This window comes from Rhinolophus sinicus, chromosome X (genome assembly GCF_036562045.2).
Source record: "Rhinolophus sinicus isolate RSC01 chromosome X, ASM3656204v1, whole genome shotgun sequence".
Taxonomy (NCBI): domain Eukaryota; kingdom Metazoa; phylum Chordata; class Mammalia; order Chiroptera; family Rhinolophidae; genus Rhinolophus; species Rhinolophus sinicus.
In genome coordinates this window covers 17,205,611-17,229,788 of record NC_133768.1, presented here as the reverse complement: position 1 = coordinate 17,229,788, position 24,178 = coordinate 17,205,611, and the positions used below count along the sequence as shown (strand labels likewise).

Here is a 24,178-nt window from a genome sequence, read left to right as displayed (position 1 = left end):
TGCAGGAGTAAACAGAGCCACTGAAATGCACAGGATCTGAATCTGGTGCAGGAAGAGCTTTGGAATTTCAGAAGCTCTACACATTCTCCCAAGGAGGCGGTGCTGTATGACCCAGGCAAACTGTTAACAGAGAAGAAGCCCGCCTTCCAGGGAATCCCCTCATTGTGTGAGAAGCCAGAATACTACAGAGAAAATAAAACACTATAATGTGAGAGAGAATAAAAGGCAGCAGTCAGAGAGTAAATAAAACATTCTACCAACACGTAATGGAAAACAAAAGAAAGACATCTTTCTATCAACCTGTTGCAGAACGCACTCCTGTAAATGTCTAGAAAGAGAAATAATACAGCATTAATTGCCATGAATAACCAAGGTAACAAGACAGCTCGGAAAGAAAATGAAAAGTCTCCAGAAAATGAACTTAAAGACATGGAAATATATGACTTAAATGACAGAGAATTCAAGACTTCAGTTCTTAAAAGACTCAATGAGATGCAAGAAAACACAGACAGGCAGTTTAATGGACTCAGAAACACAATCAAAGAAAAAAAGGAACACTTTAGCAAAGAGGTTGAAATTTTAAAAAAGAACCAAATAGAATTTCGGGAGATCAAGAACTCAATAGAAGAAATGGGTAATGAAATAGCCAGCTTAGGTAGTAGACTTGGCCAGATGGAGGAAAGAATCAGTGACATCGAAGATAGAAATCTGGAAATGACACAGATGGAAGAAGAAAGAGACTTGAGACTTAAAAGAAATGAAAGAACTCTACAAGAACTTTCTGACTCCATCAGAAAGAGCAATATAAGAATAATGGGCATACCAGAAGGAGAAGAAAGAGAGAAGGGAACAGAGAGTATATTCAAACAAATAGTCAATGAGAACTTCCCAAACTTGTGGAAAGAACTGGATCCTCGAATCCAAGAAGCAAATAGAACACCTAATTACCTCAACCCTAACAGGCCTGCTCCAAGGCACATTGTATTGAAGCTGTCAAAAATCAACTACAAAGGAAGAATCCTCAAGGCAGCCAGGGAAAAGAAGACGGTAACCTACAAAGGAAAGCCCTTTAGATTATCATTAAACTTTTCAGCAGAAACTCTACAAGCCAGGAGGGAGTGGAACCAAATATTCAAACTATTGAAAGAGAGAAATTATGAGCCAAGAACAATATACCCAGCAAAGATATCCTTTAGATATGAAGGAGGAATAAAGACCTTTCCAGACATACAGAAGCTGAGGGAATTTTCTAATACAGGACCTGCACTACAAGAAATACTAAAGGCGGCTATTTGACCACCATCAACAGGGACAATTTGTGGCAACCAAAACATAAAAAGGGGGAGAGTAAAGGCCTGAACGGGAATATGGGAATGGAGAAAGTAGGCATGCTGAAGAAAATGGAATACTTTAAATATCAAACTTTCTTTTACATAAACTTAAGGGTAACCACTCAAAAAAAATCCAGAACTGAAATATGTACTATAATAAAACAAGAAACAGAGGGAAACATCATAGAATACCACCACATAGAAATCATAGACAACAACAAAAAGGCAAAGAAACAATGGAGACACAGTCTTACCAGAAAACCAAAGACAGAATAATAGGAAATCCTGACATATCAATAATCACCCTAAATGTAAATGGACTGAACTCACCAATAAAAAGGCACAGAGTAGCAGATTGGATCAAAAAACTAAACCCAACCATATGCTGCCTCCAAGAGATACATCTGTGCTACAGGGACAAACATAGACTCAAAGTGAAAGTGTGGAAATTGACACTCCAAGCAAATGGTATCCAGAGAACACCAGGCGTAGCCATGCTGATATCAGATGAAACAGACTTCAGGATAAAAAAGGTAACAAGAGACAAAGATGGACATTTCGTAATGATAAAGGGGACTATACAACAAGAAGACATAACAGTCATCAATATTTAGGTCCCCAATCAGGGAGCACCGAAATATACCAAACAACTACTAACAAAACTAAAGGGAGAAATTGACCAAAACACAATTATACTGGGGGATCTAAATACATCATCAACAGCTATGGATAGGTCATCCAAAACAGAAAGTAATGAAATAGCAGCCCTAAATGACACATTAGATGAAATGGACATAATTAACATTATAGAGCACTTCATCCTAAAACATCAGACTATACATTTTTTTCTAGTGTACATGGAACATTCTCAAGGATAGACCATATATTGGGACATAAAACTAGCCTTAGCAAATTTAAGAAGATTGAAATCATGCCAAGCATATTCTCTGATCACAAGGCTTTGAAATTGGATATCAACTGCAAAAGAAAGCAGGAAAAACCACAGATACATGGAGATTAAACAACATACTTTTACAGAATGACCCAGTCAAAGAAGAAATTAGAGGAGAGATCAAAAGATACATAGAAACAAATGACAATGAAAATACATCCTACCAAAATTTTTGGGATGCAGCGAAAGCAGTTTTAAGAGGGAAATTTATATCCTTACAGGCCTATCTCAAGAAACAAGAAAAATCCCAAATAAATAATCTCATGTTACACCTTAAAGAACTAGAAAAAGAAGAACAAATGAAACCCAAGGTCAGCAGAAGAAAGGAAATAATAAAAATCAGAGCAGAACTAAATGAAATAGAGAACAAAAAGACAATAGAAAAAAATTAATGTGACAAAGAGCTGGTTCTTTGAAAAGATTAAGAAAATTGACAAACCCTTGGCTAGGCTCACTAAAATAAAGAGAGAAGACACTAATAAACAAAATCAGACATGAAAAAGGAGAAGTTATCATGGACACCACAGAAATACAAAGGATCATCCAAGAATACTATGAAGGACTATATGCCACCAAATTCAATAACCTAGAAGAAATGGACAAGTTCTCTAGAAACATATAGCCTTCCAAGGCTGAATCACAAAGAACTGGAAAATCTAAACAGTCTGATCACCAGTAACAAAATTGAATCAGTCATCCAAAACCTTCCCAAAAGCAAAAGTCCGGGACCGGATGGCTTCAATGGTGAATTCTACCAAACCTTCTAAGAGGATCTAACACCAACCCTGCTCAAACTCTTCCAAAAAAACTGCAGAAGAGGCAGTACTCCCTAACTCATTTTATGAGGCCAACATTACCCTGATACCAAAACCTGGTAAGGATAACACAAAAAAGAAAACTACAGACCAATATCTCTGATGAATACAGATGCAAAAATCCTAAACAAAATTCTAGCAAACCAAATGCAACAATGCATTAAAAAGATTATTCATCACAACCAAGTGGGGTTCATCCTAGGGGCACAAGGATGGTTCAACATACACAAATCCATCAATGTGATACATCACATAAACAAAATAAAGGACAAAAATCATATGATTATATCAATTGATGCAGAAAAAGCATTTGACAAGATACAACATCCATTTATGATTAAAACACTTAATAAAATAGGTATAGAAGGAAAATACCTTAACATAATAAAGGCCATATATGACAAACCCTCAGCTAATCTCATAATTAATGGTGAAAAACTGAAGCCCTTTGCTCTACGTTCAGGAACACGACAGGGCTGTCCCCTATCACCTCTGCTTTTCAACATAGTGTTGGAAGTCCTCGCCAGAGCAATCAGGCAAGAGAAAGAAATAAAAGGCATCCAAATTGGGAATGAAGAAGTTAAATTGTCACTCTTTGCAGATGACATGATGCTATATATAGAAAACCCTAAAGACTCCACCAAAAAGCTATTAGAAACAATCAACGAATACAGTAAAGTTGCTGGCTACAAAATCAACATACAAAAGTCCATTGCATTCCTATATACTAACAATGAAATCTCAGAAAAAGACATTAAAAAAAAAAAAAAACAATTCCTTTTGCAATTGCAACAAAAAGAATAAAACTCCTAGGAATAAACTTAACCAAGGACATGAAACACCTGTACGCTGAAAATTATAAGACGTTTTGAAAAGAAACTGAAAAAGACACAGAGATATGGAAAGACATTCCGTGCTCATGGATGGAAAGAATCAACATAGTTAAAATGGCCGTATTACCCAAAGCAATACACAGATTTAATGCAATCCCCATCAAAATCCCAGTGGCACTTTTTAAACAAATAGAACAAAGAAATCATCAGATTTGTAGGGAAGCACAAAAGACCCTAAATAACTAAAGCAATCCTAAGAAAAAAACAATGCTGGAGGTATCACACTCCCTGACTTTAGCTTGTACTACAGGGCAACAATAATCAAAACAGCATGGTATTGGCAGAAAAACAGACACACAGACCAATGGAATAGAATCGAGAACCCAGAAATAAACCCAGATAAATATGGACAGATAATTTTTGACAAAGAAGCAAAAAACGTACAATAGAGAAAAGACACCCTCTTCAATAATAAATGGTGCTGGGAGATTGGATAGCCACATGCAAAAGAATGAAACTGGACTGCTATCTGTCACCATGTACCAAAACTAATTCAAAATGGGTCAAAGACCTAAGCATAAGACCCGAAAGAATAAACTGCATAGAAGAAAACATAGGAACTAAACTTATGGACCTTGGGTTCAAAGAGCATTTTATGAATTTGACTCCAAAGGCAAGGGAAGTAAAAGCTTAAATAAATGAATGGGACTATATCAAATTTAATAGCTTCTGCACAGCAAAAGAAACCATCGACAAAATAAAGAGGCAACCAAAGGAATGGGAGAAGATTTTTGCAAACAGTGCCTCCGATAAGGGGCTAATATCCAAAATATACAAGGAACTCATGCAACTTAACAACAGAAAAACAAACAACCCAATTGAAAAATGGGCAGAGGACCTGAAGAGACATTTCTCCAAAGAGGACATACAAATGGCAAATAGACATATGAAAAAATGCTCAACATCACTAATCATCAGAGAAATGCAAATAAAAACCACAATGAGATATCACCTCACCCCAGTCAGAATGGCTATCATCAACAAGACAAATAGTAACAAGTGTTGGAGAGGCTGTGGAGAAAAAGGAACCCTCATACACTGTTGGTGGGAATGCAGACTGGTGCAGCCGTTATGGAAGGCAGTGTGGAGGTTCCTCAAAAAATTATGAATAGAATTACCATATGACCCAGCAATCCCTCTCCTGGGTATCTACCCAAAAAAATCTGAAAACATTTATACATAAAGACACGTGTGCTCCAATGTTCACTGCAGTTTTATTTACAGTGGCCAAGACATGGAAACCAAAATGTCCTTCAATAGATGAATGGATAAAGAAGTTGTGTATATATACACAATGGAATACTATTCGGCAGTAAGAAACGATGAAATAGTACAATTTGTGACAACATGGATGGATCTTGAGATTATAATGCTAAATGAAATAAGTCAGAAAAAGTAGAGAACCATATGATTTCACTGATATGTGGTGTATAAAACTGAAAACAACAAAAGAACGAGACAAACAAATGAAGGAACAAAAACTCACAGACACAGGCAATACTTTAGGAGTTACCAGAGGGTAAGGGGGTGCTCTAGAAGAGGGCAAACGGGGTCTAATATATGGTGATGGAAAGAGAACTGACTCTGGGTGGTGAACACACAATGCGAGATATAGATAATGTATTACAGAATTGTACAATTTAAATCTATGTAACTTTATTAACCACTGTCACCCCAATAAACTTGAATTTAAAAAAAAATTACTTTCCAAATGTAGTCATAAAAAGGGGATAGAGCAGAGATTAAAAGGTATCACCGTGCTTTCAAACGTAGTCACATTCCTCTGCTTTCATGACATACAAGCTCACAAATGAATGGCAAAGACTGGGAAGCCTTAACCACATTTGGAAAAGGCATTTGATCATTTCTCTTCACCTCTGAGAAGTATGTGGTCGATTACCTACAAGGGTGACAACAGACAATTCCACATGCCCTGCATGCATGTGCCCCTCCTCCCATCAAGAGGCAACTTATTTTCTTTCCTGGGAACCCGGATGGGCCTGGGAACTTGCTGTGACCAACAGAAAGCAATGGGAGGAGACGGATGCTACTTTTGCGCCTAGACCTTGAGAGGCCTTCCTTGTAGCTTCCTTCTCACCCCACCTTTGAAGTCAGCTGCAATGTAAAGAAGTTGGACTAACCAACTGGAGAGAGAGAGGCAAAGTGAAGCAAGCAAGAGACACCAAAAGTTGAGAGACTTCTAAAGGAAGAGAGAGGCCCAGCCATTTGAACCAGCACAACAGGTACAGCAGACCTGTGAGTGAAGTCATGTTAGATCCTCTGGCCCAGGTCAAACTGCCCAGCCAACACTACAGGGAGCAGAGACAAGCCGTCTCGGCTGGGTCCAGCCCAAATTGCAGAATCATGTAAATAGTGGCTGTTTGGTGATGCTTTGTTAAATAGCAATAAATAACCGAAACAAAGAATACTCATGATATATGAAGAAATCAATACGGGGGCTTCCATACGTGTATGTCTGGAATCTTCTGTCTCAACTACAAGCTACATGAAGGTCAAATCCTTATCTATTTGATTGCTGCTAAATTCTCTGTACCTAGTACACAGTAAGAAAGTAACAATGCAAAAAAAAGCAGAGAACCATATGATTTCACTGATATGTGGTATATGAACCAAAAACAACAAAAGAACAAGACAAACAAATGAGAAACAAAACTCATAGACACAGACAGTAGTTTAGTGGTTACCAGAGGGTAACGGGGCGGGGGGTGGGGGGTGGGAGATGAGGGTAAGGGGGATCAAATATATGGTGATGGAAGGAGAACTGACCCTGGGTGGTGAACACACAATGTGATTTATAGATGATGTAATACAGAATTGTACACCTGAAATCTACGTAACTTTACTAACAATTGTCACCCCAATAAACTTTTAAAAAGAAAAGAAAGTAACAATGGGATTTTAACTAATTGATTAACTTTACCATTTCGTGCAAGTGACAGATCTATATATAACCTATTTGTCACTTAATGTGTACAAGAGGATTATAGACAATGTAAAATCTTTGTCATGAGGATACTTCCCGAGACTTGCAATTATGCTAAAAATATTTCACAGTTGCTTCCTGACATGCAACATCAAAGTAACCCAGCAAATAGATAGGACTCATAAGTGGAAGGAATGAGAATTTTTGAAGCAACATGTTATTACAGGACATAATGATCCTTAACATGCTAATTGTTTGTCTCAACTATACCCAAGGAAGTGCTGTAAGATTTAATTTTTCCCCTTGGTGGCAATTCTTTCCTTTGTTATTTCTTTCCTGCAAGGTAATTTGCATTTGAAAAAATGCTTCCTACTGTTTTTCCATCATTGCAAACCTTCACTAAGGAAGTAAAATTATGCATTTCAATCATAGAGCTATCATAGCAGTGTGGGACAAACTTGTAATTTTACATAGTGCTAATTTTTGCAGCAGTAGCTATCACTGCAGCCTGTAACATTTCGTTTTTCCAAACCTCTCAGCCCTGAAAATCATACTGGGTAGTCTACAAGCCTTGGTCAATGCTAATGGACTTAAGGGATGAACAACGGGAGTTTATAGGAACTGCTTTGCAATAAATGCCCCTTAAGAGGGGCTGCTCCAATGAGCTTCCTGCTTGCAAAGGTAATAGAGAATTTCATAAAATGATTGACATCATAACTTCCAATTCTCAGTTACATAATTGCAGTCCTTTGGACAAGAGACAAAGAAAAAAAGTTATTTTATATGACTAATCCTTACAATGATAATGTTTTGTAATACTAAATTCACATCTTCCATTTTATCAATGGGTATTATTTAAATTAGCATGGCATAAAAATAAACAAACTCATAGGCTTTTTAAACTATGACTGGCTAGCGAAAAGCAAGAAGACCCTTGCAGAGAAAATCTAGCCTTCCAAAAATAAAATGGGGAAGACGACAATTTTTCCATCTGCTCAGTTTTTTTGTTCTTATTACCCAATGGGTTTAACGTATGCACAGGGTTTGCTGTTAACAGGGAATCAACCATAGTGCTGTCTCGAGCAACCATAATCTCATGTACTCATTGAGAAAGGGCTACACTAAGCCTGAAACGAAAATTCATACAAATCTCAAGTGTTGGAAGTTGCTTTAAGGTCATCTAGTTCTATTTCACAACAGAGGCATGGGCCCCCTCTACAAAAACCTGTTCAAATGGTGCTGAGACTTCTCCTTGGGCATTTCCAATAACCGGGAGCTCACCTCCTTCTCAGGTGGCCCATTCTCTCTTCAGGTGTTTCTACATAAAACAGCTCTCCGTAATGTTGTTCTGAAATCTCTTTCTTGTGTCTTTTATCCATTGGTGTAACGTAGTCTCTAGCCAAACACCCTTTGACCCCCTGAATATAAAATCATTCTGCCACCTTAACTTTCATTCAAAAAATGTGAAGTTATGAGGTTCTTCCTCAAGTGTTCTCTTCTCAAGTTCTTGCAACTTTTTCTTCAGTCATGAATACTAGGCCAGCATTTCCAAAACCATAGGGGAAAGGGGAGATTAGGAACCTCTAGGTAAAACACATTTAAATAGGTTTCTTTCTTACAGAACTTCTTGGGAATTTTTATGCTGCTAAGTATTATGATTCTCCAAACAAAGGGAAAGGGAGGATAATTTACCTCTATCACTACTTTAAGGAATACACACTTAGGGATAGGTTGTGTTAGGCCATTTACAATCCCTATTCTCTCTTCAGGAAACAATTCAGCTTACTGATAGCCCCATAATTAGACCAAAAACTCGGCAGAGGGCTAAGCTGACCAGTGTAAGCAGAAAGGATACTCACTAACTGGTTCTGGAGGCTATCCAACCAGAACAGATGGATATATGGGAATGCATCTCACAGGACTGTGATTCCCATGTCTCCAGCATCTCCATATTTCCAATGCCAAGTACTCAAAAGAGGCTTAATAATTATTCACAGAGCAAGTATCTTAATAGAGAACATAGACCTCTTTAGTGAAGTAATGCAAATCTCTCTCCTACTCAAGTCTTAAATATGGCTCAGCATAAGGCTGAAATAATAGACACTAATATTATTTTCTAAGTTTCTATGATTTTGATTTTTATATCAGAAAATAATCTCATAGACCCAATAAACAAATTCATTGAATCAAAAACTTCAAAAGTTAAGCAGACTATTTCCAAGTCTCCAGGTATATAACCACAATAATAGAAACTCAATTAAACTGCTAATGATAAGCAGAATCAAAGAATTCTAGGACATTTTTGGTTTGAAGGGAGTTTAGAGAATGAATATGTAACCTAAACCTCTAATTTTATGTAAGTATATATAAATTTCTAATCTTAACAACAGGGAAAATTGATTCCAAATATCTGAACAGTAATGAAAACTATGCAGCTGAGGCCTGGGATGATATGAATGGATTTGGTCGATACAAACCATTTTCATTTTCATTTATGCTGACAATGGTGCTTTCCTCCAGCAGGCTTCATTAATGCCTGCTACTGTCCCCTCAGCACTCACCACTTTCAAGTACACCAATCCAACAGCTCCCAACTGCCAGCTCCTGAAACTACGGACGCTCCTCCACTCACGATGGGGCTGCATCCCAAGAAACTCATTTTAAGTTGAAAATACCGTAAATCAACAATGCATTTAATACATCTAAGCTACTGAATATCACAGTTTAGCCTGGCCTACCTTAACATGTTGCGTACGGATCACGAGAATCTTCATGAGGGATTTAAACCCCACCATACACAACGTGTTAAACATGCTCAGAACACTACATTAGCCAACAGTGGGCAAAGTTATCTAACACAATGAATCCACTGTAGACTATCAGTTGTTTACCCTGGTGATCGCGTGACTGACTGGGAGCTCCAGCTCACGGCTGCAGTCCAGCATCACGAGAGTGTATTGTACCACATATTGCTAGCCCGGGAAAAGATAAACATTTGAAGTATGTTTTCTTTTTTTGTTGTTGTTTATTTTTATGCATAAACGATTTATTCCATCCTCTCTTTCTAGTTTTCTTAAATTTACAAAGGATCAGTTTGCATTATACCTTTCTGCCAAACATCTCCCTACATTATGTTAATAAAAGGTTTGTCCTAATGAAAAAATAACAAATCCAAGGAAAGGGTCAGGACCTTATTAAAATTGGAGCAACTCTAATTCCTGACTGCTATTAAATTACTCATATTTCTATGAACAAAGAACCATGGAATTACATGATTCACATAGGTCATCTGCTAAAGGAATCATTCCATTGGCACACTGTCAAGTATTAAAAAGAGGAAGACTATTATTTTTATATTACTTGGTAAATAAAAACAAGGTCCTACACATAGATAAGAAAGACAATGGACCACATGGGTAACTATTTAACTAAGGTTAAGTTTCCCCTATTCAAAAATCTCTCTCTTGGGCATTCTTTCAGTGGTTTCTGAAATTAGAGATTGACTTTTGAGCAATTATCCCATTAAATGAAGTATGTTTTCTACTGAATGTGAATCACTTTCAGACCACTGTAAAGTTGAAAAATCCTAAGTTGAACCACTGTAAGTCGGAGACTGTCTATAGTAGCTTAAGGACTTTCTCCAGCCACCAGAGCCTTCTTGGCCTAGGCTAGGCAATCCCAGGCAGTTAATACACCTGGTGGAAGCCCTCAATCAATGATGGAAGGTGAGTTGAAGGATAAATACCCCAGCTCCCTTGCCCCTGAGGTGGGATCACACTGAAGCATATTCTATAACTCCACAGCAGGACTTAGCCCCAGTTGCCCATAGTGGTAAGTGGCTTTGCAACAGATGTGTGGTAAACAGAATGAAGGCCCCCAAAAGATGTCCACGTGCTAATCCCTAGAACCTGTGAATGTGTTATTACATGGCAAAGGGGAATTAAGGTTGTTAATCAGCTGAGCTTAAAATAGGGAGATTATCCTGGATATTCGAGCGCACCCAATATAATCACAAAGGTCCTTAAAAATGGAGGAGAAAGCAAAAAAGGACAGCCAGAAGATGTGACTACAGATGAATGGTCAGAGAAATGCAACTTTGCGAGTTAGGAAGATGGAAAAAGAGGGCCTTGAGCCAAACAATATAGACTACAAAAGGCAATGAAATAGGTTCTTCCTTAGAGCTTCCAGAAAGGAACACAGCCCTGCCGACACCTTGTGTTTGGCCCAGTGAGACCCAGGTTGGACTTCTGACCTACAGAACTATAGGCTAATACATTTACATTGTTTTCAGCCACTAAATATGTGATAATTCATTATGGCAGCTATAGAAAACTCCTACAACACACTTTATTGGCTTCCTTCCTTCCCTGTCTCACTTCTCCACTCCCCTGTTGGTGTTTCCTAATGTCATCTCCCAAAAGAACTACTTGCACTTGAATACTTGTCACAGGATCTGCTGCTGGGGAAGCCCAAACCGAATGATTTCTACCATACTTCTCTTATTTCTATGTGACCCCATATCTTTTTAACCTACATAGTCATATTTAAATTGTCATTTATCCAAACCAAAACACAAGCAACTAAACTTCTAAAATCAGGACTAAATTTTGCGTGCATTAAAGCACCAGAGCAAGTAAAGGCACATAATAAAAGTGGTGATATTAGTGACAATGAATATTACATGAATTCCCACTATATATGGAAATTCTGAATTACATAAGTCTATAATCTGTTGGTATTAATAGCCTTTAAACTGATATCCTTAATCCCAGACATTGTCAATTTCTGAATTATTGTATAGCTACTATTATATTTCTAAAGAAAATTCGATTACCTTTACTTGCTCAAAAACTTTAATATGTTCTATTGCCTATTAATGCCCAGGCTCCTTGCCTGGCATTCAGAGGTCTCCAATATCAAATATCAGCCTTCTTTTCTAGATTTCTTTTCCATTGCTTCCCTTCATATACCACTTAAACAAGCCAAACTAGACTCTGCTATTCAGTATGTTTCTTTCCTTTTCTCACGTTGTTTCTTCTCTCTGGAATGGTTTTAATCCCATCACTATCAACTCAAATCACAGCAATCCTTCAAGGTCTAACTATCTGTAGTATGAATCAATGCATAAGTGACTAAATGCATAAAAACAAAAGCTACCTGTGTATTCGTTGGCTTTCCTGCCCAGTCATACACCCTGGTAATAAGAATCAGAAAACAAATATCTAAAATGGTGAGAGTGAGGTCAACCCATGCCAGGTTCCATGCCCTCTTTTTGCTGAACCACTGGCTTTGTTTTTCTGCCTTCTGTGATCTACCAAAGCAGCAAGTTCTTCCTTACATGTCAATAACTGTTTTCTTTACATATTTACTCACCGAGGATATTCTGTTCCCCAAAAGAAAGGCTTCTGGAGCTCTCCTGCTGGAAATCCTGGGAGAAAGACAAATAAAATTGTAAGGGATATAGAGACTGATTTGATGATGAATAACTGTTTCCACCAGCTTTAGCCTTGAAATTTCGAAGGCCTATCTGAAAAGTACCTCTTGTGGAGGTAGGTGTCCTCTAAGAGATCCAACTAACTCTCTAAGATGAATATCTCTAAGATGATATTCAACCGAATTTGAAATAAGTACATTACATCAGTTTCAAGGAAACCATTTTGCATGGATACACTAGTGGCAGCATCCAGCCTGCCATGAATGGGATTCCTTTGTACATAGCATGTACAGGAGGCTTCCAGCTGTCCAACAGTTTCCCTAATATAGAAAGGACAGGTTTCATGGACACATATTCCGTGCAGGCACACAGGGCCCCCCATGCAGAAGGACCCTGAACTTGATTTAATGTTCTGCTGTTACTGTCTTGCAACTCTTAATAATTTTATCTTTGAATGTGATTTTGTAAGTGGAATCCAAGGGGACAAGGACGCATGCATGTGAGCAAAGGGGCCATGCACGATATGTGTGTCCTCGGTTCCTAGGAACACAGAAAACCAGTAGACCCACAATGTATGGGATTTCAGCAAGACTCAAAATGAATACAAGGTAAACATGTTACATCTGGAAGTGAGTAGGTGGGGGCTCTCACAGCCCCAAGCGGGCTCTTTCCATTGGAACTAAAATTTGCTTAGATCTCCAAAAGGCAGCAATGGCATTGTAAGAAACATGAATAACCAAGGAACCCTGTCATACTCTTTCTTACTCCTATTACTTCCCGGTATCAGCCAACCACATACACTGAAAATGATAACATAGAAGCAAAGGGAAAGATAGGGCAACCCATGGTTTCTTCTCCATTCAGTTCTTCCTTATTCATCAGTAAGCCAAAGGTACACAGTGTTGGTAGAATGTGTGCATATTAAGAAGTGAAATAAAGACAGTTGAGTTAGTTTTGTGCAGCATTTCCACTGTGAGAAAATAAATATGCATATATAAGCTACAAAATACAAACTGTATAATTTTGGTGATTCCATATACAAATTAAAAGCTCTTACATTTGCATTTAAAACTGGCATTGCACAATATAAAGGTGAACAATAAAATTATGTTAATGATTTAAATTTCTAATTTTTCTTATAACATCATTAAATAGCAAATTAAAAAAAAATACCATGCCAAGTCTAGAGAAAGAGAGGCTATGGAAGGCAGGATAAAGCTTTATATTTTAGCACCTTTAATAGTATTTTTTCCTGTTGTCTGAACAGCGGGCCTCCATATTTTATTTTGCACTGGGCCCTGCAAATTGTGTAGCTGACCCTGGGTGCACATGAGTGCGAGAAATGCTTTGCTTTGTTTTGCCATTTCAACTTACCATTAAATTTAGCACCCTGGGTTGATCCTAAGAGCTGCACTTACAAGTGACCACAACTGGGGACGCAAACAACAGTAACAAAGGGAGAGAGAAAGATGCCTTCTTGCAATGTCCTTGACTGCTCCAGAGCCACAAGGCCCCTTGAGACTGAAAGCTCTTTTTATCAGTTAAAATGCTTGCTCTTCCCTCTCTCCCTCTCAGCATTCTTTCTACGTGCCCTCCATGGCAGGACACTATGACGAAAAGTGAGAGAAGGAAAGCAAATTCTTAATTTAAAATGAAATGTTAATTCTATGTAACTCGTATATATATATATTCTTTATATGTTAATAATATCATAGTTTAAGATTTCAAGATGCAAAAACCTAATTGCAAAGCAAAGATGCATCCAGCTTGTAGTTAGTTCTCTCTCTCGCTGCTGCTTTTACATAAAGAAAAATGCATCTGACTTTGAAGGGCAACATCACATTAACCTTCATAAATTCTACATTTCCTTAAGTATCTTTGGCATCTTTACATCAGTATTTCATCCTCTTTTTTCGTGATTACTTTTAGTAAGTCATTCTTGGCCATATATATATATATATATATATATATATATATATATATATACACACACACACACACACACACAAACACTTAGATACACACACACACATATCCAAAAAATGTATACATTTTAAGGAAAAGTGCATTAAAATTGTAATACTCAATATATACCAATAACAAAAAATGAATACAAGTCATGTTTGACTTCTGCAATTACAAGTGGTTACCATCAGCGTAATTTTAATAGTTTTTTCCTTTCCCCTGTTATCTATATATTACTTTTTGAAGTTGAATTGAATTACAGTAGCAATGTGTATTATGACGTTCGCTCAAAAGATGGCGTTAATAAAATGAATGCTAGCATCACCACGCAACAGGCAGGACAGTCAGAGAAAATGGCGGAAGCACGGTTGTTGTTTGAGGAGCGCAAGACCATTTTGAGGTGGTATTTGAAATTCAAGAGCGTTGTGGAAGCACAATGACAATGGAGGTGTGGGTGTGCAACAGAGCCTCCGACACGCCTAACAACTGCACACATTCGTGATAAGTCTGAGACGCATGGTGCTGTGTGTGATGTGCACAAGGGAAGATCCGGGAGGCCGCCCATGGTAACAAGTCCTGCTTCTGCTGCTGTGGTGTTGGAACAGGTTACACGCTCGCCACAGAAGTCTACCAAATAATGTTCACCGTAATTAGAGGTGTCTAGACGCTGACCGTAACCACTTTGAGCACCTCTTGTCATTGCAGAACTCACACGTGACTTGTATTAATCTTTTGTCATCAGTATATATTGAGTATTCCAGTTTTAATAGTTTTTTCCTTTCTTAAAATGTGTATACATTTTTTGGCACTCTCTGTATATATGCAAATATAAATCACATATACTACATGTAAACCACAGTGTTTATATGAAAATTCTGTCTCTCACAATACATCATCAAAAAGCAATGATATTTCCTAATAAAAACAATGATCATAAGCCAATGTGATTTAATTATTAAATCATTATGGCTTTCCATAATGTGCCCAGCTGGAAGCATTTGTGTCCACTGCCAACCTCTTTACAGGAAAACATCTGACACCTGCATGAGCCTCCATTTCTACCTCGATGGCTGTTGGAGGCCCCAGACTCGCAGGCCACAGCCATCATAGTCCCCTGATCAGCTGTATCTTTCCAGCTTGTCAGGGCCATGGAACCCAACACTGATCAACAGAAGACTCTGATGCCCTCCCTTAGGACTGTTGTGCTGAAGTGACTGGATTAACAGTTTAAGCTGCATTTTTGGAGATGTCAACTGGCAAGAGTGATAGATCAAATCCCAACAGGACCTACTCAATATCTTATCTCAAAAAGCGGGTAAGTTGTATTTAGCAAAGGTAGAAGTAAAAATATTAAACAAATGGAAAGGGAATTCTTTTTCTTTTTCTCTCTCTTTTTAATAGGCTTTCATGTTTTCTTGCATATCCATTTTATTTCCTTTTTTCCCCATTTCAGCACTTCTTCAGCACCTGTTTCATACTTTTAAAGCAGCTCCTTTTTCTACCCATGTTTTTATGGGAGGCATTCCTCACACTGTAAATGTGCATATGAGTTTGTGTGTGTGTGTGTGTGTGTGTGTGTGTGTGTGTGTGTGTACACAAATATATATATATGTGTATATGAATATGAGAGGGAGGAAGGCAAGTAAGAGACATTTAACCAATGGATTGGCAAAAATTAATAAATTTGGTAATAGGTCATCTTGGCCAGGGTGTAGAAAGTATATTGGTGGTAGTGTAAATTGTTGGAAGCATTTTGGAGAGCAATTTAGTCATCTCTTAATGCTTTAAATACCACTTGTCTAAATGAGTAACTATGTGCTGATATAGAAAAAGCTCTAAGAGATATTTTTAAGTGAAAAAGTATTAAGTGAACACGGCCGGCATCTGCGGCGGTGGAAACACTGACAGCATCCGCAGCTGCAGAGACGCAGGGGATCCCAGGACGGAACAGAGAACACAAAAGCCAGGAGGTGGGCTCTTTCCCTGCATCCCACAGCTGATCTCTCCCACCGAGGGGGCAGCATATCCAGCATTTGAGGCAATAACCTCAGCTGATACCTCCAGTTGGGCCCTAGGCCAGACAAAGGACACAAACTCCATACCTGGGCCCCTCCCCCCCTCCCCTTCCAGAGACTTAAACTGGCCCCTGAACTGAGGAGTAGTGTCAGATTACAGAGCAGCCTTAGTGCTCAGGCTCTGGGAAGACTGGTGGGCAGCTCTGACCCAGGGAAGAGGCTGGGAAGAGTGTGACTTTTGCTGGGCTAGGAGAGAAGAGACTCCTCCACCCCCAGCCACCACCTTTTCTGGCCTGCAGGAAGAGTGTGACACGGCTGGGCTGGGAGAGAGAAGACCCCTCCATCCCCAGCCCCCACCCTTTCTGGCCTGCCTAGGGCAGGGCAATTACAACTGCGGAGGCACTCCCAGGGAGCAGCAGTAATGTCAGAGGCAGCTCCCGGCTTTCAGCAGCTCAGAAATTTCCCGCCCGCCACACACACACATACACACACACACACACACACACACACACACACACACACGGAAGAAGTGCCCTAAGACTCAGGAGAACTGGACACAGGGCTGGTGGTGCTACTCTCAGTGCGCATATGTGCAGGCTAGAGCAGAAACTGCACTGACTTTGTAAAAACTACCATCCAGACCCCTCAGCCCCACGCATCTAAATCTGCAGTCCCAACGTCACTCTGGGCACCAGGTAACCGGCTCTGCCTGCACAACACGCAGAGGCCTCTTTGGTACAGCAGAGGACAACCTGGAGATTACTTGGTGGGCTTAAGCCAAGACTGGTGCTGCTTTTTGTTTTGTTTTGTTTTGTTTTGTCTTTATATCTTTGATATCTTTGCCTGTGTTGAGTGGGGGTTGTCGGTTGTTTTTACATGTGAATGTATTTGATTTTTTCTTTGTTGTTGTTGTTGTTGTTGTGCTTGGTGATTTGCTTGGTTCTGAAATTGCCCTACCAGGGCCCAGGTTAAGAGGCACAAGATTCAACATACTCAGAGGCCAACTCCAGACCAAACCAGAGTACTACCAGGTTTGACCTACAAGTGACACACCCAGAGGGAATTCCTACAGGCACAAGAGCCCATAGAGGCCAAACCACATTTAAGTGGTCAACCCTCACACAGCAGAACACCCTACGGTGGGCAGAGCCAAGTCTCACAACTAGTCAGCCTAGGAATTAACCCCACCTACTCACAAGCAAAAAGCAATTAAAGATCTCCTTTAACAGGACAATATACACAACACAAGAGTCACCTTTGGAGCACACACAGAGAAGAACGAAGTAGTGCAAATCAAATATAAAGGGCACATACTACGTAAGATAACCCAGCAAGAACTAAGAACTCTAGGGGATCTACCTAATACATCGAAGCAAACACAGAGAGTCAGCCAGAATGGGGAAACAAAGAAACATGTCCCAAATAAAAGAACAGAAGAAACCTCCAGAAATGGAACCAAATGAAACAGAGGTAACCAACTTATCAGAGACAGAGTTCAGAACAGTGATGATAAGAATGTTTAAGGAGCTTAGAGACGACATAAAGAAGGATGTAGAAATCATAATGAACAACCAGTTAGAAATAAAGAACACAATTACTGAAATAAAGAACTCACTTGAAGGAATTAACAGCAGGTTAGATGAAGCAGAGGATCGAATCAGCGACTTAGAAGACAAGTTAGCAGAGATCACCCAAACAGAACAACAGAAAGAAAAAAGAATAAAAAACAATGAAGATGGTTTAAGAGACCTCTGGGATAACATCAAGTGCAACAACATGCGCATCATAGGAATACCAGAAGGTGAAGAGAGGAAGCAAGGGATTGAGAACATATTTGAAGTAATAATGTCTGAAAACTTCCCTAACCTGATGAAGGAAACCAACATACAAGCCCAGGAAGTGCAGAGAGTTCCAACCAGGATAAACCCAAACAGGTCCACACCAAGACACATTATAGTTAAAATGGCAAAGGTTAAAGACAAAGAGAGAATCCTAAAAGCAGCAAGAGAAAGACAGAGGGTTACATACAAGGGAACTCCCATAAGACTATCAAATGACTTTTCTACAGAAACATTGAAGGCCAGGAGGGAGTGGCAGGAGATACTCAAAGTGATGGAAAACAAAGGCCTACAACCTAGATTGCTTTATCCAGCAAGGCTATCATTTAAAGTTGATGGAGAGATAAAGAGCTTCCCAGAAAAGAATAAGCTAAAGGAATTTATTACCACCAAGCCAGCATTGCAAGAAATACTAAAAGGACTTCTGTAAATAGAAGAAAGATGAAAACAATCTAACTACAAATTTAAAAATGGCAATAACTATGTACCTATCAATAATCACTTTAAATGTAAATGGATTAAATGCTCCAATCAAGAGACATAGGGTGGCTGAGTGGATAAGAAAGCAAGACCCTTGTATATGCTGTATACAAGAGACTCACCTCAGATCAAAAGACACACACAGGCTGAAAGTGAAGGGTTGGAGTAAGATATTTCATGCAAATGGAAATGAGAAAAAAGCTGGAGTTGCAATACTTATATCTGACAAAATAGACTTTAAAATGAAGAACATATTAAAAGACAAAGATGGGCACTATATAATAATAAAGGCATCGATCCGACAAGAGGACATAACCCTAGTAAACATCTATGCACCCAACATAGGAGCACCTAAATATATAAAACAGATATTGACTGACATAAAGACAGAGATCAACAGTAACACTATCATAGTAGGGGACTTCAACACACCTCTGACAACAAGGGACAGGTCTTCCAGACAGAAAATCAATATGGAAACAACGGCCTTAAATGACACATTGGACCACTTGGATTTAATCGATATTTTCAGAGCATTTCACCCCAAAGCTGCAGAATACACGTTCTTCTCAAGCGCACATGGAACATTTTCCAAGATAGACCATATGTTAGGCCACAAAACAAGTCTTGATAAATTTAAGAAAATTGAAATCATACCAATTGTCTTCTCTGACCACAGTGCTATGAAATTAGAAATGAACTACAGGAAAAAAACTGGAAGACACACCAATTCATGGAGGCTGAATAACATGTTACTAAATAATGAATGGGTCAACCAGGAGATCAAGGAAGAAATCAAAAGATATCTCGAGACAAATGAAAATGAAAACACGATGACCCAAAATCTATGGGATGCCGTGAAAGCAGTCCTAAGAGGGAAATTCATAGCATTGCAGGCCTACCTAAAGAAACAAGAAAAATCACTAATTAACAGTTTATCTTCACACTTAAGGGATCTGGAAAAAGAACAGCAAAATAAGCCCAAAGGGAGTACAAGGAAGGAGATAATAAAGATCAGAGCAGAAATAAATGAAATAGAAACCAGAAAAACAATACAAAAGATCAATGAATCCAAGAGTTGGTTCTTAGAGAAGATAAACAAAATTGACAAACCTTTAGCCAGACTCATTAAAAAAAAAAACGGAGGACCCAAATTAATAAAATCAGAAATGAAAGAGGAGAAGTGACAACAGACACCACAGAAATACAAAAATTTTAAGAAATTACTATGAGCAACTATATGCCAACAAATTTGACAATCTGGAAGAAATGGACAATTTTCTAGAGGCATACAACCTTCCAAGGCTAACTCAAGAAGAAACAGAAAACCTGAATAGACTGATTACCACCAGGAAATTGAATCAGTAATCAACAATCTCCCAACAAACAAAAGCCCTGGACCAGATGGCTTTACAGGTGAATTTTACAAAACATTCAAAAAGAATTATCACCTATTCTCCTCAAGCTCTTCCAAAAATCCAGAAGGAGGAAGACTCCCAAACACTTTTACGAAGCCACTATCACCCTGATCCCAAAATCAGACAAAGACACCACAAAAAAGAAAACTACAGGCCAATATCTCTAATGAACATAGATGCAAAAATCCTCAACAAAATATTAGCGAACAGAATTCAGCAATACATTAAAAAGATCATACACCATGATCAAGTGGGATTCATCCCTGGTATGCAAGGGTGGTTCAACATCCATAAATCAATTAATGTGATACACCACATTAACAAAATGAAAAATAAAAATCACATGATCATATCAATAGATGCAGAAAAAGCATTTGATAAAATCCAGCAGCCATTTATGATAAAAACCCTTAAGAAAGTGGGAATAGAGGATCATATCTCAACATAATAAAGGCCATATATGATAAACCCACAGCTAACATCATACTCAATGGGGAAAAGCTAAAACCATTCCCTTAAGATCAGGAACAAGGCAAGGTTGCCCACTTTCTCCACTTCTATTCAACATAGTGCTGGAAGTTCTAGCCACAGCAATCAGACAAGAAAAAGAAATAAAAGGCATCCAAATCGGTAAGGAGGAAGTAAAATTGTCATTATATGCAGATGATATGATACTATATATAGAGAACCCTAAAGACTCCACCAAGAAACTATTAGAGCTGATAGATGAATTTAGTAAAGTAGCAGGATACAAAATTAATATTCAGAAATCAGTTGCATTTGTATATACCAATAATAAAACATCAGAAGGAGAAATTGAAAAAACAATCCCATTTACAATTGCTCCAAAGACTATAAAATACCTGGGAATAAATTTAACCAAAGAAGTAAAAGATCTGTACTCAGAAAATTATAAGACGCTGAAGAAAGAAATGAAAGAAGATACAAATAGATGGAAACACATACCATGTTCATGGATAGGAAGAATTAATATAGTTAAAATGTTCATACTGCCTAAGGCAATATACATATTCAACGCAATTCCTATCAAACTACCAACGACATTTTTCACAGAAATAGAACATATAATCCTAAAATTTATATGGGACCATAAAAGACCCTGGATATCCTCAGCAATCTTGAGAAATAAGAACATAGTGGGAGGTATAACAATACCTGACATCAAATTATACTACAAGGCTACAGTAATCAAAACAGCATGGTACTGGCATAAAAACAGACACATAGATCAATGGAACAGAATAGAGAGTCCAGAAATAAATCCATGCCTATATGGCCATTTAATCTACGACAATGGAAGCAAGAATGTATGGTGTGGTAAAGACAGTCTATTCAATAAATGGTGCTGGGAAACCTGGACAGACACATGCAAAAAAATGAAGCTGGACCACCTCCTTACACCATATACAAAAATAAATTCAAAATGGCTTAAAGACTTAAATGTAAGATCGGAAACCATAAAATTCCTAGAAGAAAATATAGGAAGAAACTTCACAGACATTACCTGGAGTAAGATTTTTACTGATATATCTCCTCGCACAAGGGAAGTAAGAGAAAAAATAAACATGTGAGATTACATCAAACTAAAAAGTTTTTTCACAGCAAAGGAAACCATCAATAAAACAAAAAGGGACCCTACTGAATGGGAAAAGATATTTGCCAATGATATATCTGATAAGGGCTTGATATCACAAATTTATAAAAAACTCACTCAACTCAACTCCAAAAAAACAAACAACCCAATTAAAAAATGGGCAGAGGACATGAAGAGACATTTTTCTAAAAAGGACATACAGATGGCAAACAGACATATGAAAAAATGCTCAACCTCACTAACCATCAGAGAAATGCAAATAAAAACCACAATGAGATACCACCTCACCCCAGTCAAAATGGCTATCATCAATAAATCAACAAACAACAAGTGCTGGCGCGGATGTGGAGAAAAGGGAACGCTTGTGCACTGTTGGTGGGATTGCAGATTGGTGCAGCCACTATGGAAAACAGTATGGAGGTATCTCAAAAATCTGAAAATGGAACTACCTTATGATCCAGCAATTCCACTCCTAGGTATCTATCCGGAGAAATCCAAAACTCCAATTCAAAAATCTTTATGCACTCCTATGTTTATTGCAGCACTATACACAATAGCCAAGACATGGAAACAACCAAAATGCCCATCGGTAGATGACTGGATTAAGAAACTGTGGTACATTTATACAATGGAGTATTACACAGCCATAAAGAAGAAAGAAATCTTACCATTTGCAACAACATGGATGGACCTAGAGAACATTATGTTAAGTGAAATAAGTCAGACAGAGAAAGACAAATACCATATGATCTCACTTATATGTGGAATCTAAAGAAAAGAATAAGTGAATGAACTAATCAGAAACAGTTTTGGAGACATAGAGGAAAAACTGAGGGTTGCTAGATGGGAGGGGGTGGGGATAAGGGGGAAGGTGAGGGGATTAGAAAACAGTCGGTAACCACAAGATGGCCACGGGGTTTTGAAAATTAATTTGGGGAATGTAATCAATAATGTAAAGATTTTGTAGGGTATCCGATGGACACTTGTCCCATTTGGGAGACCACCTCAGGGATGATGTAGATGCCTGATCACTGCACTGTACACCTGAAGCTGAACAATAATGAATGCCAACTATAATTTTATATATATATATATATATATATATATATATATATATATATATATATATATATATGTATATACTTACAAGAAGCAGAGTACAGCATTAGTAATAGAGACAGTGGAAATGTAATGGCTCTGTGCAATGTCAAAGGGATAGTGGATGGGGAGAGGGGGTTCACACAGTGTGAGGGATATAAATGATAAACGTCTAAGTGTTACTTTGTCTTGTGCACCTGAAACTAATAAAAAAAAGATATGTTTAGTAATACACCCAAATATTAAGTTCCTATACAATAAATAGCAAAAAGTTGATAAATCTATGTTCAGTAATTAGTGTTTCACTATTTTCACTTATTTGGAAATGGTCTAGACATTCAATGAATATTCATCAGATAAATGAGATAATGAAACTTTGCAGTTTCAAATTACTAAAGACACCAAGAACCTTTTCAATGTATATGTACAATATAATTATCACTGAAGTTTACTTAAAAAAAGTCTTAAGTGAAAAAATAGCATTCGGTCGTGTATGGGGTCCTTTTATGTGTAATATGTGAAAATGAATGTGTAAATATATACACTCTTGCTATATAACACTTGTATTGAAAAAGCAAATTTGTTCCAACATGACTGATATATTAGGAGAAAAACCAGGGCATAACTCCAATTTCACGTCTGCTTATGTACCATTTCCTCCACAAGAAATGCTGGATGAAAGCAGAAAACTGCACCCAAATGAACTGAGCCACATAGGAATACACAGAATGCACACATCCCAACACAGACTGGATACCTCCATTCACTGTGTGTTAAAAGCCACGCCCACCCAGATCTGGTGTTAAAACTTTCCTCCCAATTTCAGATAACCCTCCTTCCACCACTACGCTATAACTCGTAAGCTGCAAGCCCTCCAGTGCCCACTTCCACAAGAAAACTTCAGGTCTTTTCTAGAAAAAGTGCCGTATTTATTGTAGCATTTATGTATTTACCCATTTAACACGTGTAAAACTGTGCTATTGTTTTTATTAGGTGCCTAGCTTTTGTTTTCATGTGTCGCCAATAAAGGTTGCAAATGCTGTGTGCCTAACCCCATTTTTCCCATAAGCCTTGCAGCTTTTATTGCACAATTCTGCATAGTGCAGTGATGTTTAGGAACACAAATGTCGCATGATAGCAGAACTGACTTATTATGTACACATATGCACCTACGCATATATATACACACATACTCATCTATTCCTGCCACTGGTTCTCAAATCTTATCATGCATCAGAATCATCTGGAGGGCTTATTGAAATATAGACTGCTGGGCCCCACCCCAGAGTTTCTGAGTCAGTAGGTCTGGAGAGGGGACTAAGAATTTGCATCTCTAACAAGCTTTCCCATGATGCCGATGCTGCTGGTCCAGGGGCCACC

At 38.2% G+C, this 24,178-nt stretch overlaps 1 protein-coding gene across 2 annotated transcripts in view; it reads right to left on the bottom strand.

Moving 5' to 3' along the window:
• PHEX (phosphate regulating endopeptidase X-linked) overlaps positions 1-24,178 on the bottom strand; it is a 205,005-nt gene that overhangs the window by 21,849 nt on the left and 158,978 nt on the right. For both annotated transcript variants that reach the window (XM_074323776.1, XM_019714582.2), the window contains exon 16: positions 12,309-12,363. In XM_074323776.1, the coding sequence (XP_074179877.1) occupies positions 12,309-12,363 (55 nt within the window). The remainder of the gene's footprint in view (positions 1-12,308; positions 12,364-24,178) is intronic.